At 41.7% G+C, this 15,471-nt stretch overlaps 1 protein-coding gene across 1 annotated transcript; it reads right to left on the bottom strand.

The window, feature by feature from the left end:
* Positions 1-1,338: 1,338 nt before the first annotated feature.
* Positions 1,339-2,279, bottom strand: LOC131252078 (multiple organellar RNA editing factor 6, mitochondrial-like). Its single transcript, XM_058252994.1, has 2 exons — positions 1,734-2,279; positions 1,339-1,525 (listed from the first exon to the last, which is right to left on the bottom strand). The coding sequence occupies exons 1-2, from the start codon at positions 2,117-2,119 to the stop codon at positions 1,354-1,356; spliced, it is 558 nt and encodes a 185-aa protein (XP_058108977.1). The 5' UTR covers positions 2,120-2,279; the 3' UTR covers positions 1,339-1,353.
* Between the last annotated feature and the right edge of the window lie 13,192 nt (positions 2,280-15,471).

Genomic DNA, 15,471 nt, shown 5'->3' with positions numbered 1-15,471 from the left:
CCTGAACCAAGGTGTGGGGCCCCTATGTATTCTTTCGGTCGCATGCCCCTTGGTAAGAAACAAGAGTCTTTTTTGCTTACCTTCCAAAAATAAATCAAAAGATAGAGAGAGAGAGAGAGAGAGAGAGACTTAATTATTTGGGAATTAGTTCACCCATCAAATGGCCCAATATTGTCAACATCCTCAATGTGTAGTCAATGACTACACATCATGGAGATTATGCCCAATATCTTATCCATTAGAAGAACATACAGGGATCTGAAGACACGTGGATTGATGAAAAAGACCTACATGCTACATCGTCTTAACAAAGGCTTATTGGAAAGGTTACAGAGCCAAAATCGAGGTCAACTTCCTTTCATGGAAGGAGATTAATGTAACACTATTGGACAAGTAAGAACAGAGTCCTACATCCCGGCCCACCAAAGCTTTCATGAGGCAAGAAGACTAGGAATGGGTGAATAATGCAATATGGCAGGCCTTAGAAAATAGGAGCACCATAACATAAATGAAGATTTTCTATGATGATTGGAAAAGGTTGCCGGAAATTCAAAGATAACTTGGAGTCTCTATGCATGAAAGTAATGAATCTTAGTGATGAACCCTCTCTTCCATACATATTCTAGAGTAAGCTAGCAAAGGCATCCAAGCATTTATATCCAAACTTGATGACCTTTCATAGCTTCTTTCAAAGAGATGGGGGAGTCCTCTCATTGGGAAAGGGTATCCCCAACTTTGTTGAGTGAGTTCCCTTTCTTTGGGGGAGTGAGTCCCTAATAGTTACATTGTTTGCTAATTTCAATCTTTGTACTTGGTTTCACATAACATCAAAATTTCTTCCATTTCATTGTCTTTTTACTTCCTCTTGTTTCATTGATCCTCTTCTAGGGAACATGTACGGTGTCTGCCTACATCCCTGTCCATACAAGTGGAGACCCGTCATACAGACCGCTCATTCGACGGGCCTCACCATAGGAAGTTCTTGTATTCTACACGGAATATATCACAATAAATTCACTTGAAATACATAAATATTTTTCTACTGTTATATGGCAACGTGATGGAAAAATACACTTTGTATCAGTTTATATTGTTGACACATTCCGATGCAAACAGATAGCATCAGAATGGATCATCACTACATTACTTGCCAAATACTTTTAATGAAATTCAATATTACAAAAGGATCGATGAGATTAGAATGTATCCTGTTGCATCGCGATAAATTCATATGATGTACAAAATATATTCAAATGATATTTTAGACCTTCATCCTAACCATCCAATCTTTATCCTTTCTCCCATTGAAAGTGGACTGTTTATGTACTATTTCTTAACCATGTATTTCAAAGGCTATATGAGGAACAAATCAAAAAGAACATTCTCAACTGAAAGAACAAATCTGGAAATTGTTGTCTGAAGCATACCAAAAAGGCGTCGAGAAGTCTCCTCATCAATATCACAACAAAAACCAAAGTGAGTCTCCCAAGAAGCGTCATAAATGCACATCTGCGCTTCCTTCTCACTGTCCCAAAAAAAAAAAAAACCAATAATCAATTCAAGAGAATAAGTACAAGCAGGGCCACCAATTACACCCCACCTTTCGCTATTTGGCACAAGAATAGTACAAAAGCTGTACCATTTTGCATTATCAGAAGAAGAAAAGAAATGGTGTATCTATCAACCAGAGTGGATAATAGATATTAAATCAAAGAGCAAGAAGAAAGACCCACCTTCCTAAAACATTAGCTAACGTCCTGACGTAATAGTCCACGACGTCGGATTTTGAAGAAACCCCATCTGGGGGTTTGTCCATGACCACCATCCAATGGGTGCATTGAGAAGCACCAGACTCGAAATCAGATGTAGTTGTAGCCGTTGATGATGATGATGATGATGATGATGGTGATGGTGATGATGATGATGGGCCATTGATGGAGACATGGATTGGAATGGGAGTCTTTGGGGTTTTGGTGGGGAAGAGATTGGAAGAGGGGAAATTGGTTTTGAAGGAGGTGGTGGTGTTAGAAAGGAGGAGAAGTTTGTTTATCTTGGATTTGGGAGGAGATAGGATGGGAGATAAGGGAGTACGGATGGCGGTCGGGAGGAGGAGCACCATACTACACCAGCAGGAGTTTCCACCACGGGCTTTCCTTATTCTTCATAATTTCAGATTTTGATTTTTGGGAATTTCCACAGTTGTCTTCCCTCCCTACAGGTGGTGGTATTGCCTGCAACACCCGGCTCGGGATGGAACCGGATTGCGTAAACCCTGTGGGTAGCGTAGTGAGTGAACCCTGTGAGGTCCACCGTGATTTATGTATTTTTTCCACTCCGTCCATCAATTTCACGAGTTAATTTAGGGCTTGATTTAAAAAATAAGTACATCCTAAGCTCAAATGGACCTCACCATGGAAAATAGTGTGAAATGATATTCTACCGTTGAAAATTTATTGGGGCGACAGAAGTTTTGTATCAAGCCTGCATGATCTTATAAACAGACTGATGACAAATAAACATCACCTTGGGCCTTCAAAAAATTTCAATGGTTGAAGTCATTACTAGCACTGTATCCTGTGATGTGGTCCAGTTGAGTTTTGGATATGCTTCAATTTTAGGCTCAACCACTCAAAAGATTCAAATAAAGTATGAAAGGCATGAATAAACAACATACATTCACAGTAAGCCTCACTAAGTTTACTCATTACAAATAAAAGCTTATTGAATAACTAAGTATGCAACCCGATTTCCCTGGATATGCATGTGGCACAGCAGGCTGAGCTTTGTGAGGACCAGCGTGATGTATTCATTTTATCAACACCGTTCATCCAGTTTACCAGCTCATTTTAGAGCATGAGATAAAAAAGATACGTATCCAAAGCTTAAGTTGACTACATCATAGGAAACAGTAGAGATTGAACACCACCATTGAAAACTTATTGGATGCCACCCTGATGTATTAAACACTCACTATTGAAAACTTATTGGAGGCCACTGTGATGTTTTTTTGGATGCAAATTGGTAGTAACCTGCCACTAGCCAATGGCTAGAGGACAGACCTTCATGGGCCCCACTATGATGTATGTGTCTCATCCATACTATGGATCCATTTTTCCAACCATTTATGATATGAACCCAAAAATGAGTGACGAGATCCAAATCTCAACCTATGACTATCCATCTGATTCCTCTGACTCATTTTAAGAGTTGAGTTCACATGAAAGCATATCCAAAGCTCAAATGAACTATACGATAGGAAATAGTGGGAATAATGATTTCCACAATTGAAACCTTCTCATAGCTCACACTGATGTTTATTTTTCATCCAACATGTTCATAAGATTACAGAGACATGGATGAATGGAGAACACAAATATAAAATTGATCCAAAACTTATGTGGTCCCCCATAAGCTTTTCAATGGTAAACATACAATTTGCACGGTTTATGTGGTATGGTCCAATTGAGCTTTGGATATGCTTCATTTTTTGGAAACTAAAACTATTTGATAAAATGGATAGACAAAGTGCATAAAATACATAAATCACAATGGGCCCCACAAAGTTTACTCAGTATGCAATCTACTTCCATGTTGATTGAACACCCACCTTTAAAAAATCTTTTTGAGACCACAAAAGTTTTGGATTAAGCTGATATTTGTTTTTCCCTTCTCCATACCTGTATGACATAATTAAATGGTTGGATGTCAAATAAATGTTACGGTGGGCCCTAGGGGGCTTTAAATGGTGGGCATTCAATCACTACTACTTTTTGTGGTGTGGTCCACCTTAGGTTTAGATCCTCTCATTTTTTGGATCGAGCCCTAAAATGATCTAGAAAATTATATGGATCGCAGGATAATACACATACATTATGATGGCCCTGTCACGCCCCAAACTGGAAATCGGGCTCACAAAATTCTCGATCACCGAATCTGGTGCCGACAGCCTCCGTAGTACCCCATTCTCGGCTCCCAGCACTCATACGCCAGATTCCGATCCTGGGATCCTACAAGGAAGATTTTCCAACTTATATTTAACTCATAATAAGCATAACCATAAGTTTACCCAAATCACAAAGGCAACATCATCATCACATATCCATTAATATAATCATTTGAATACAGTGCTGAAAGGAAAATACATATGACAAAATTAAAGTTCCAGAAATCAGCTACATGCTCCAAGCTCCACGCTGCTACAACCTAACATTACCTGCATGCATCTATTATGCATAAGCTTATAGAAAGCTTTAGAGGGTGGTGTAAGTGTGTATACAAGGTAAGTGTCAAGTATTCAATACAATGTCATATACAATATCGAAAATATTAACAAGTCAAAGAGTCATACAATATCAGAGTACGGAATGCAGATCAAAATGAGCTAAATATCAGATGTCGAGTATGTAATATAATATGCAAATCTTGACAAGTCATGAATACCATCAACCTCATCTAAGCCATATAAATGCAGAAACATAGCATCTCAAAATGCTGAATATTGCTAATGCAATGCAATATGCTGTGCGAATGAAATGACTAAGCTGGAGTGAAGTCAGGATGATAGTATGTAGTATCGCAGGCTATGATGTCCATCACAAGGAACTTTTATCCAAACCAGTCTCATACCTAAATTTGGATAGCCAGACTCAATGTGTTAAACCCCTGACCTCAGGTTTGTCGCGCGCTCCGACTGAAATCCTTGCCATTGCGAAGATACATACTAATTAGTTACGCACCACCAGCCCGAGTGAATAGTGAATGAATGAATGAATGAGTATGCAACTCTTGTTCAATAAGTTCATGTATCAGTACTACACATTTCTAGGATTATCATCGGGGTCTAGTACACTGCAAGCTAGCTACCGCACCGGCCGGTCGAGTAGCCCAGCGAGTGAAAAAGACCTCACTACCCACTTACTAGTAGTATACCAATGCCTACCTGGCTCGTTGGTAGCGGACCCATTTGGGAGCTGGTTAAACTCATCCTAGCTTTCAGCCCCCTCACTCGGGAGGATAAAGTCACACCCCCTCCCAACCGACCATGACACAGTGGGAGACGTGGTCTACTGGTATTCGACACTCGGGCGCTCATATATCCACTCGGTCTAGACGTTGGGGTGTCTCATGGCCACGAAGGTTTAGGGATTTTCACCCACGGACATCCAAAGTGCCCATATGCTCAAACTAAACATTTTCGGTGTCCCATCTAGTCATCCATGACATGCCTGTGGAGGTAATGGCCCTGATATTACTAGGGTGTACAGTAATCACAACACACAATGCAAGATGCATAAGTCATACAATCCAGTCATGCATCAATCCTGCACATACTGTGCACTCATGTGAGACAATCTCCGCCAATCAGGGAGTCTCATAACAACCGGCACTATGACATATGCAATGGTCAATCATATCTTATAACAAACATGCAGATGATGCATATAGACATGTATCATGATGCTATGATATCACATACTTATAATTGGTGTCAATAACCGGCATCGACAATCGACCTCGACAATGTGGACATTTAACCAACATTGTCCCCAAGAAATGGCCCACATAGAGCCTAACCTATAGTGGACCCATAGCCTCAAATAAGGACCAAATATACAACACCATGGGCCTCACTCAATAACTTAATACACATCACGATGGGCCTTTCACATGGGCCTAACATACATCACAATGGGCTCCATCGCCTCGCCCTCAAATGCATCACAATGAGCCTCATCACATAAGCCTCATATACATCACATTGAGCCTTAAACACGGGCTGAATAAACATCACAATGGGCCGCATATACATCACATTGGGCCTCAAACACGGGCCAAATGCACATCATAATGGGCCTCAAATACGGGCCGCATATGCATCTCATTGGGCCACCACAATTGGAATCGGTATCGACAATTGGAATCGGCCTCGACAATCAGAATCGGAATCGACAATCGGAATCAGCCTCGATAATCAGCCACGATAATCGGAATCGAAATCGGCCTCAATAATCGGCCTCGACAATCAAAATCGAAATCGGCCTCAACAATCGGCCTCGACAATCAAAATCAGAATCGACAATCAGAATTGGCCTCGACAATCAGAATCAGAATCGATCTCAACAATCAGCCTTGACAATCGGAATCAGATGGAATCGCCCTTAACAATCAGCCTTGACAATCAGAATCGGTATCAACAATCAGAATCGGCCTCGACAATCGGAATCGGCATCAACAATCGGCTCGACAATCGGAATCGATAACCGACAATCGGAATCAGTGTCGATAATCGGCCTCGACAATCAGAATCGGAATCGGCCTCGATAATCAGAATCGACCTAACAATGGGCCCAAGGGAAGGTCACAATGTAGACATTTAACCACCATCGCCCATCAATGTAGACATTTAACCAACATTGCTCCCAAGGAGTGGTCCACATATAGCCAAACGTATCGTAGGCCCATGACCTCATATACACAACAGGTGGGCCCTGCTCATGGGCCTTGAATACATAACATGTGGGCCCTACACATGGGCCTTATACAGCACATCGGGCCTCATCATATGGGTCTCATATACAACACATCGGGCCACTCACATGGGCCTAATACTCATCACTATGGGCCGCATCACATGGGCTAATATATGTCACAATGGACCGCATCACATGGGCCTACTACACAACACTATAGGCCGCTTACATGGGCCTATTACATAATAATATGGGCTGCTCACATGGGCCTACTACACAACACTATGGGCCTTATCCATAGACCATGAATACATCACAATGGGCCTCAGATTCAAGCATGTGGGCCCCATCATATGGGCCTTAAATACAAGGTAGGTGGGCCTTATCACATGGGCCTCAAAATACAAGGTAGGTGGGCTCTATCACATGGGCTATAAATACATCACATGCGGGGTCCATGGGTTGGATGGCGTTGATAAAACACTAACATCATGCGGGGGCCACATGGATGGATGGTGTGAATATACAACACGTCACAAGGTGGGCCTCGCGTCCAAGGGACGGACGGTGAGGGTATAGAGTACATACATCATGAAGGAGTCTGCCACCGTCCCAACCCGATGAACGGTGTGAATAAACAATACATCAAGGTGGCCCCACGCATCAGAAAACAGATGGACGGCATGAATATACAATGCATATAGGAGGTGGGTCCCACCGTTTGGACAAATGGCGTGGGTATACAACACATATATCTGGTGGTCCCCATGAAACTTGCTGATGTCAACTACAACGGTAATATGGCCGGTGGGGCCCTCAGATGGACGGTTTAGATGTAACACATAACTCATGTGGGCCCCACAGCTTGCTGACGTCGACACAGCAGCCATATAGCTGGTGTGGCCTACTGGCCCACCGTCCAGATGGACGCTCTGGATGAAACATATAACATGGTGGGACCCTCAGAGCTCGATGACATCAAATACAACAGCTATTCAACTGGCATGGTCCACATAGATGAACATCATAAATAAAGCACATATATCATGTGGTCCCCATCATCCGTTTGAAATACATAAATCACAGTGGTTCCCCCACCATCCAGATGGATGGTGCAGGTATAATACATACCTTATTGATGGGCCCCACCATCCAGATGGACGGTGAGAATTAAAACCCATACGTTACCACGTACATGTGGTGGGTCCCACATGAAATTTAGATTTATCCCATTCTCCCTGTAATACCACCATGAGAAGGAAAAAATAATAATAAAATAATAAAAAGAAAACACCTCTGTAATGTTGGACAGTGTGGGTATATCTCATATACATCATACCTGGCCCCACATAACTCAAGGTGGGCCCACCCCCACACGTGCAACACGTGTGGGGTGGGCCCCACACCTAGAGAACGGACGGATAGCGTGGATGTAAAATAAATACATCAGGGGTGGGTCCCATCGTCCAGCCATCTGGACGGTGCAGATAGGACCCATTCATCATAGTGGAGTCCACCTGATGGACGGAGTGGAATACAATACATACATCAGTGGGCCCCATAGAGCTTCTGACATCAATACAACAGTATTTCTGCTGCATGGGATCCACTGTCCAAATGGACGGTGTGGAATATAATACATACATCGTAGTGTGGTCCACCGTCAGATGGTTGGACGGTTGGACATATAGCACATACCTCATGATCTGGACCCACTCGCTGACAACAATACAGTAGTTATATGTTGCATGCAGCAGACAGACGGTCTGGATATACAATAAATACAACAAGGTGGGTCACGTCCAGACCTTGGACGGTCTGGATGTAGCATATACAAACAAAGTGGGCCCCACCCCTCACACGTGCAAAACACGTGGGGTGGGCCCACAGCTACCAAAGTAGATGGACAGCGTGGCTAAAACACAAGCATCATGGTATAACCCACCGTCCAACAATCTAGACGGTGCAGCTAAAATAAATAAATCATGGTGGATCCCGCCTTCTCTGATTAACAATGAGGAGACAACAAATACACCAGGGTTGGGTCCCATTACACATGGCCCACCAGCTGGACAGCTGGTATTGCATTGTTGCTACCGTCCAAGTGATGGACAGTAGGATGAAACGTACATCCAGGTGGAGTCCACACGTCCCACATGGATGGATGGTGTGGAGATAACACATACCACATGGGTCCCACAGATGGACGGTATGAATGAGATGCATTCATCACAGTGGGTCCCGACCCACCTAGTGGATCAAACTGATATTTGTGATTCCCCTCATCCAGGGCCTGCCAAAAATCCAGCAGCAAGGTGGGTCTCATGATCGAACGGTCTGGATCAGGTGGGCCACATGTCATCACAAGAGGGAGAAGAAAGAGAAAAGAGAGAGAGAGAGAGAGAGAGATCGGATGATGGAGAGACCCCACCACTATGGGTCCCTCTTAAATACAAAACATACATCAAGATGGGTCCCATCATACGTGGGCCGTCTAATCATCAAATCTAAACAAAAATTACCCACCTTTGATCATGGACTTTTCCTTCCATCAACACATTCTAAAGCTCCAATGGATGAGATTCAACGATCAAGATTGGCTTTGGAGGGTGGGGATGGGAGATAGGAAGGTGGGCCACACTAGCTTCTCCATAGAAGCCATGGACATTGGGTGCTTGGGTTGCTTAGGAGAATGAGAGAGAGAGAGGTTGTAAGAGAGAGAGAGAGGGATGGATGAGTGATGGGGTGCGATGGGTGATGAGTGATGGATGTGTACTTGGTTGTAAGAGAGAGTTGACTTTGGGGATGGGTGGTTGTACTTGGGGATGGGTGTGAGTTATGGGAGTGATGTGTACTTGATTGATGTGATTGATAGGACATTCTCTTGGGATTGCAACACGCGGTGTTTTCCTCGAACTGAACGCAGCCCACATCTCCTGGCTCGAGTGTCACCTCGGCGCGCGAGACGTGGCGTTGGAACCACAGCGACGACGTGGTCATAAGAGTATAAGTCTCGGGTCAAGCCAACTCTGGAATAGGGGACACGACTCAGGATCACGCGCAAATGCCGATAACAGATCGCGGGACGCCGGAATTCAATCGGGAGGACCGCAGAGGCATATGGAATGGTAGGGGCTAGGATACGGGTCTCACAGGCCCCATAGAGCACTGACCACTAGCCATTAGGCTAGTGGCAATGTTGCTCAAACCATGTCAGTTTTATTTTCCATGCAATCTATTCATAAGGTTACTTCATAGGGTTACACAGAGCTTGATAAAGGGAAAACACAAATATACACCCGATCAAAAACATTTGTGACCCCTGTGATCCCCTTGAGCTTTTAAGCTGCATCTTTTTTTGGATAATGCTATAAAATGACCTAACAAATGGATGGACGGATTGGATAAAACATATACATCAAGGTGGGCCCACAGATCTTGGACCAAATTGGGTCACAGGGATATCCCTTTGTTGGGTGTTGCTGTCAATCTGCTTCATTACTAAACTGCCTATACATATGCCTAAACATCCTCATGCAAGCACCCACACTTATGGGAGTCAATGGGCAGGGACTGGACGTCCAGACTGATCACTAAGGGCCCGTTTGGACGGGGGGATTGAAAGGGAGTAGGTCATAGTAGATGGGATTCGCTCGTCTAATCCAAGGGTGTACGGGCGACGACGTGTTTGGCAGGGCAAGGAGATAAGGCGAATGGCAGTCCAGAGGATTTATTGCTGGATTCAATGATCCGGGTGTCTCGTCCTCTCTCTCTCTCTGGATTGTGCCTCGAGCCCATCCCAATCCCGTTCACAGTCCATCTTACGGACTGCGAGATGGGATCGAAGATGGGTTGAAATGGTGGGAGTGGTGGCGGGAGGTAATTTTTCGCACGAAACACCTATTATAAATGTAGATATTGTGTAACGAAGATGGCCATTACAACCATCACCGTTGCCATCGCGAGGTACGTCTTCTTCCTCCCTCCCGGCATGAAACGCTGTCATACATCTGTAAATCCTTCATGCATGTCAACCCACCTGGCTGTGACAGGGCCATGGCCTTCTGAGAAGCATGTCCAATTTTTCAGGTTTCTGTCATGGCTTTCATTACGCCATGGTTTTAATTATGTCATGGCTTCCATTACGACTGTTTGTGCTTCAAAGACGCTGTATTCAATTCAATACAGCGGGATTTTGAGAAATTATTTTGCTCATGGTTTTTGAAATTTGTGGGTTTTATGATATCTGATTTTTAGTGTATTGAGGTATTCAGAAAATGGGGGTTTCTAGATTTTGCGGGTTTTTGGTTAATTTGAAAATCAATTTTCTCATCCAGAAAGATTGTTTGTGCTTTAAAGACGCTGTATTCAATCGATGGGTTTGATTTTCTGAAATTAATTTGCACATGGTTTTTGAATATTGGGGGTTTTGTGAAATCTGATTTTTACTATTCATAAGATCTCCAGACAACTCCCATATTCTGGATTTTGGGTGTTTTGGCTTAATCTGAAATCGATTTTCTCATCCAGGAGGACTGTTTGGGCTTCAAAGACGCTGTATTCAATTAATGGCTTTAATTTTCCAAAATTAATTTGCTCATGGTTTCTGGATATTGGGGGTTTTGTGAAATCTTAATTCTACTGTTGATAAGATCTCCAGAAAATGGGGGTTTCTGGATTTTGGGGTTTTAGAGTTAATCTAAAATCGATTTTCCACTATGGATGACTGTAACGCCCCAAAAATCGGGGGTCGAGCAAAGCTCAACTCCCGAGTTCCGATGCATCACTTATGCAACATAGATAATGATGATTAAATGTTGTTCATATTAGTGTACTTAAACATGAGTGGGATTATACTAAATCAGCATATCATACTCCAGAGTTAATGTAATTAGGCAAGCTGAAGACAGAGATAGATATATAAAGTATATAAGTGTTTCACAACCTCTAGAATATGAGTATTTTACTAGGCTGAATTTATACATGAATGGTTCCAAAATTTACAAAATATAAAAGTGTAAATGCCCAACTAATCCATAAGTCCCTATAATCCCGTTGAATCAGAACAAGGTCTACGAAGACCCCCCTGATAGCTGAACATAGGAGAATTCCTCCTCGTCCATGAAGTTCATTTCAGCTGCATAAACTCCGCCATTACCTGCATCTACAACAGACTCTGGTTGGTGTTTTAAAACACCATCCTAGGTGGGAATGAGTAGCTAATTCAGTGGAACTATAAAACAAAGGTTAACATGTTATCAATTCAGTCAAGCAGTAATGATAAAATAATACAACAATCATGTCCTAAGTACTCTTGTTAATGCAGGAATGATATGTTATAATGATGCATACCTTCGCCTGCACTCCCTTAGCGACACCATCTCACGGTCGCACATGTTACTCCCACTATGCTTTTCCACACCAAAGGCACATGCAATGCGATGCATAGTCGTGTCAGCCAAGTTCTTAATTAGGTTTATTCATACAGCAGATTCGGGAAGCTAAGGTATCTTCCTTTATATCATTTACCCAAACAATGATCCATCTAGGGTCGTCAATCCTAGTTAATCACATACAATAGGCAAGTTATAGGGCAACATCACCCCTAATTTAATAACAGTGGATAGGCAAGTTCAAGAGTTTATACTCGAGGTCACTCCACCAACGCCCTACCAATCGGAGCGCTATTTTCGAAGGGGGTTCGGATCAGACGGTACGCCTAAACCCACACTGGGACCGTAACCAAGCTGCACCGGTGTAGGCCGACAGCTCGAATACAATGTCTTATACCACCGTATTCAGCTTACGAGTTTGGGTTGCTCACTGGTCACTACAGGGAGGCTCGTCACCCTAGTATAGGCCGACAGCTCAACCATGGTGTCTCAAACCACCATGCCCGACTCATGAGTCTTAGCGGATCATGATACCATAGTTAAACGGGCTTTACATTGGTAAGCAATATCTTAGATTCAAGCAGTAGCGTCCATATATGGTAAACACATAATAGGTCAATTGGTTTATTAGATAAGTTCGACTGGTACGAGCGTACGCTGAATTACTCTACATGGACCGCATAAGCACTCTACATGGCTTAACCACTGTCATAATCATCGTATGACTCGGATTCACCGAACGCATCAAATGTGGCGAGACTGGTTCCGCCACTCAATAGGAATTGTTAGCGGTTGCCTAGACTACGTAGCAGTCCCAATCATACTCAAATACAATAGGTATTCACATGTGATAGTCAAAAAAGCATTTAACAAACAATTCAAATATAAATCCCATTTGAGCATTTTAACAAATACATTGAACATGTCATTATGCATATACATTTCATCCATAAATCACATAGTAGCAATTTAGATTACATGAAGGGAACTATAAATATTGATAAGGTAGTTGAGAATCCTAGCTCAACACCCTCATTAAATACAATTCATCAAGCAATTTCTCATTCAGACATTTTATCAAACACATAAAATATGTTATTCTACATATGCATTTTTATACATAAATCATATAGTTGAAGTTAAGACTACATGAAGGAAATTGTACATCTAGATAAGGTAGTTGAGAATCATATCTCAACACCCTTATTAAATACAATTCATCAAACAATATCTCATTCAGACATTTTATCAAACACGTAGAACATGTTATTATGCATATGCATTTTTATACATAAATCACGTAGTTGAAGTTAAGATTACATGAAGGAAATTGTACATCTAGATAAGGTAGTTGAGAATCATATCTCAACACCCTTATCAAATACAATTCATCAAGTAATCTCTCATTCAGACATTTTATCAAATATATAGAACATGTTATTATACATATGCATTTTATATATAAATCACTTAGTAACAAGATGGGTTACATGAAGGAAACTGTAACTATAGATAAGGAAATTGAGAATCCCATCTCAATGCTCTCATTAAATACATTTCAATAAATATTTTCTCATTCAGACATTTTATCAAACACTTAGACTACACATTTCAACATACATATAATAACTTAGTGATAACATATATTATGGCAAATCCTTTCACCAAGGAGTTGTCATATGTACAACAAACATGAATTCTAGATTAACAGTTATGGGAAGCATAAATCATAATTTCCTATTCATTCAAACATTTCAACAAACACATTAAGTGCATTTTAGTATACAACCTAGTTTACACATACATGATATATCGAAAACGTCGTAACTAAGATCATATAGCAGCAATCAAGTCAGACATAAATCATTGCTGACATTGAAAGCCTTGAAAACCATAACCTAAACATTTGTAGTCCATACCTTTCGCCGATACGCCAATTACGAACTTGGTTCGTACACTACGCCTTTGTCTACGGCACAACGGCTACCTAAATCGTGAAATAAGTTAGCTATTTCATTGTTTCCTCTATTCAGATTCTTAAAACAAATCAGGGTTAGGATTTCCTACCCAAAAATGGATTCGGATTTGACGGTGTAGTGACACGGGAGAGATAATTCAATACATGGAGTGGTGGGAATGAATCCTAGCAACTCTCTCTCTCTCTCTCTCTCTCTCTCTTCTCCTCACTCTTTCCTCCTCTTTTCTCTCTTCTCTCCCCTAGGGTTTTAGGAAATTCGTATGGAATGAGAGAGGGGTGGGTTTAGGGTCTTATATAGGCCCAGAAGTGATGTCAATGGCCCTAGGGCCATGGTATACTCAGGTTATAGCCAAAGGGCATCTGTTTCAGGCCAATGAAGCTTATCTGGCGTCCATTGCCTGCATATGGTCTGGAGAAAGTTTCCTGACAATGGATTTATGTTAGGTTAAGATTTTGGTACGATCGAATTTGTGGATCAACCGTGGAGGAAAAGTTTCAGTTCAACGACTCTCGTCACTCGATCAGGGCCACAAGTACATTGACATATGTAGAGAAAATTTTCTAATCCAAGGGTGTAGTTAGGTTAGAATTTGACGGTCTGAAACCTTAAATTTGGCCTACAAGTGAACGACCCAAATCACTTAAGTTTAAGTTCATTTTCTAAAGATATTCGTGTTTCTCACACACTTCGCTCCAGGTTCAAGTTGTGCGTTTCTGGATACTATTTGGACTCGATTCCTGCGATGGTTGTCAAGCCTAGTAAGACGGTCATAACCGTATAGTTTCGCACTAATCAGACTTTCGACGCGTGGTCCAGGTCCGATACGGAGTTTCAATGTGCTCTCTAGAACAACTGGGTTTTGAGATTGCTCCTAGGTCTTAAGGTAATGTTGAGTCGGCGATCCTAATGGTTTTGAGTCTTGCAGTTCATATAGAAAGTGGTTCAAGCTTATTCTCCTGATTATTTAGTTTAGCACTTAATAAATTTTCATCTAATTTCTAAAGGATTCAGTCTTTAGTGATTTCTGCCTGAGGTGATACTCGAGTCTTTGTACGGATTTTTTCGAGATGTTACAATGTACCCCCCTTAAAGAAAAATTTAATTCTCGAAATTGCCTAACGGTAATAAGTAAAGGTTTTATTATTTCATTTGCTTAGTTCTGTTAGTTTCAAGTTTATATATGTGTTAGGGTATATAATAACTACACTAGCCTAGCTCATAATGGTCTACCCCCCTTAAAAGTTTTTACCTTTAAAGTTCGAAAACAAATGTCTAAATCATTATTATTGTGCTAAGTGTTTGATGATAAAGTTCACCTAAGGGTGGTATAATCTACTCTTTATGATTGGGCTAATACAGAAAGACAGTTGTGTTAGGCTCAAATCTGATATGTCGATTACCCGCCTGACCACGGCAGACAACTCGTTGTATCACTTCCTAATCCTGATGGATCCTGGTCTTCTGCTCGGTTAAAGCAGTGAGTCCTTTGGTAATCACCCAGGATTGAGAATTGAGTTAAGCCGCAAATGCCTCATAGGGATATGGTTCTGAAATTTTAAAATTTGATCATCCTAAGTATTTAAGGAGTATTATAATTTATTAGGAGGTTCAAGTCTCATGTTTATAAGG

Source organism: Magnolia sinica, chromosome 7 (genome assembly GCF_029962835.1).
Source record: "Magnolia sinica isolate HGM2019 chromosome 7, MsV1, whole genome shotgun sequence".
Classification (NCBI taxonomy): domain Eukaryota; kingdom Viridiplantae; phylum Streptophyta; class Magnoliopsida; order Magnoliales; family Magnoliaceae; genus Magnolia; species Magnolia sinica.
This window is presented reverse-complemented; position numbering and strand designations above follow the sequence as displayed.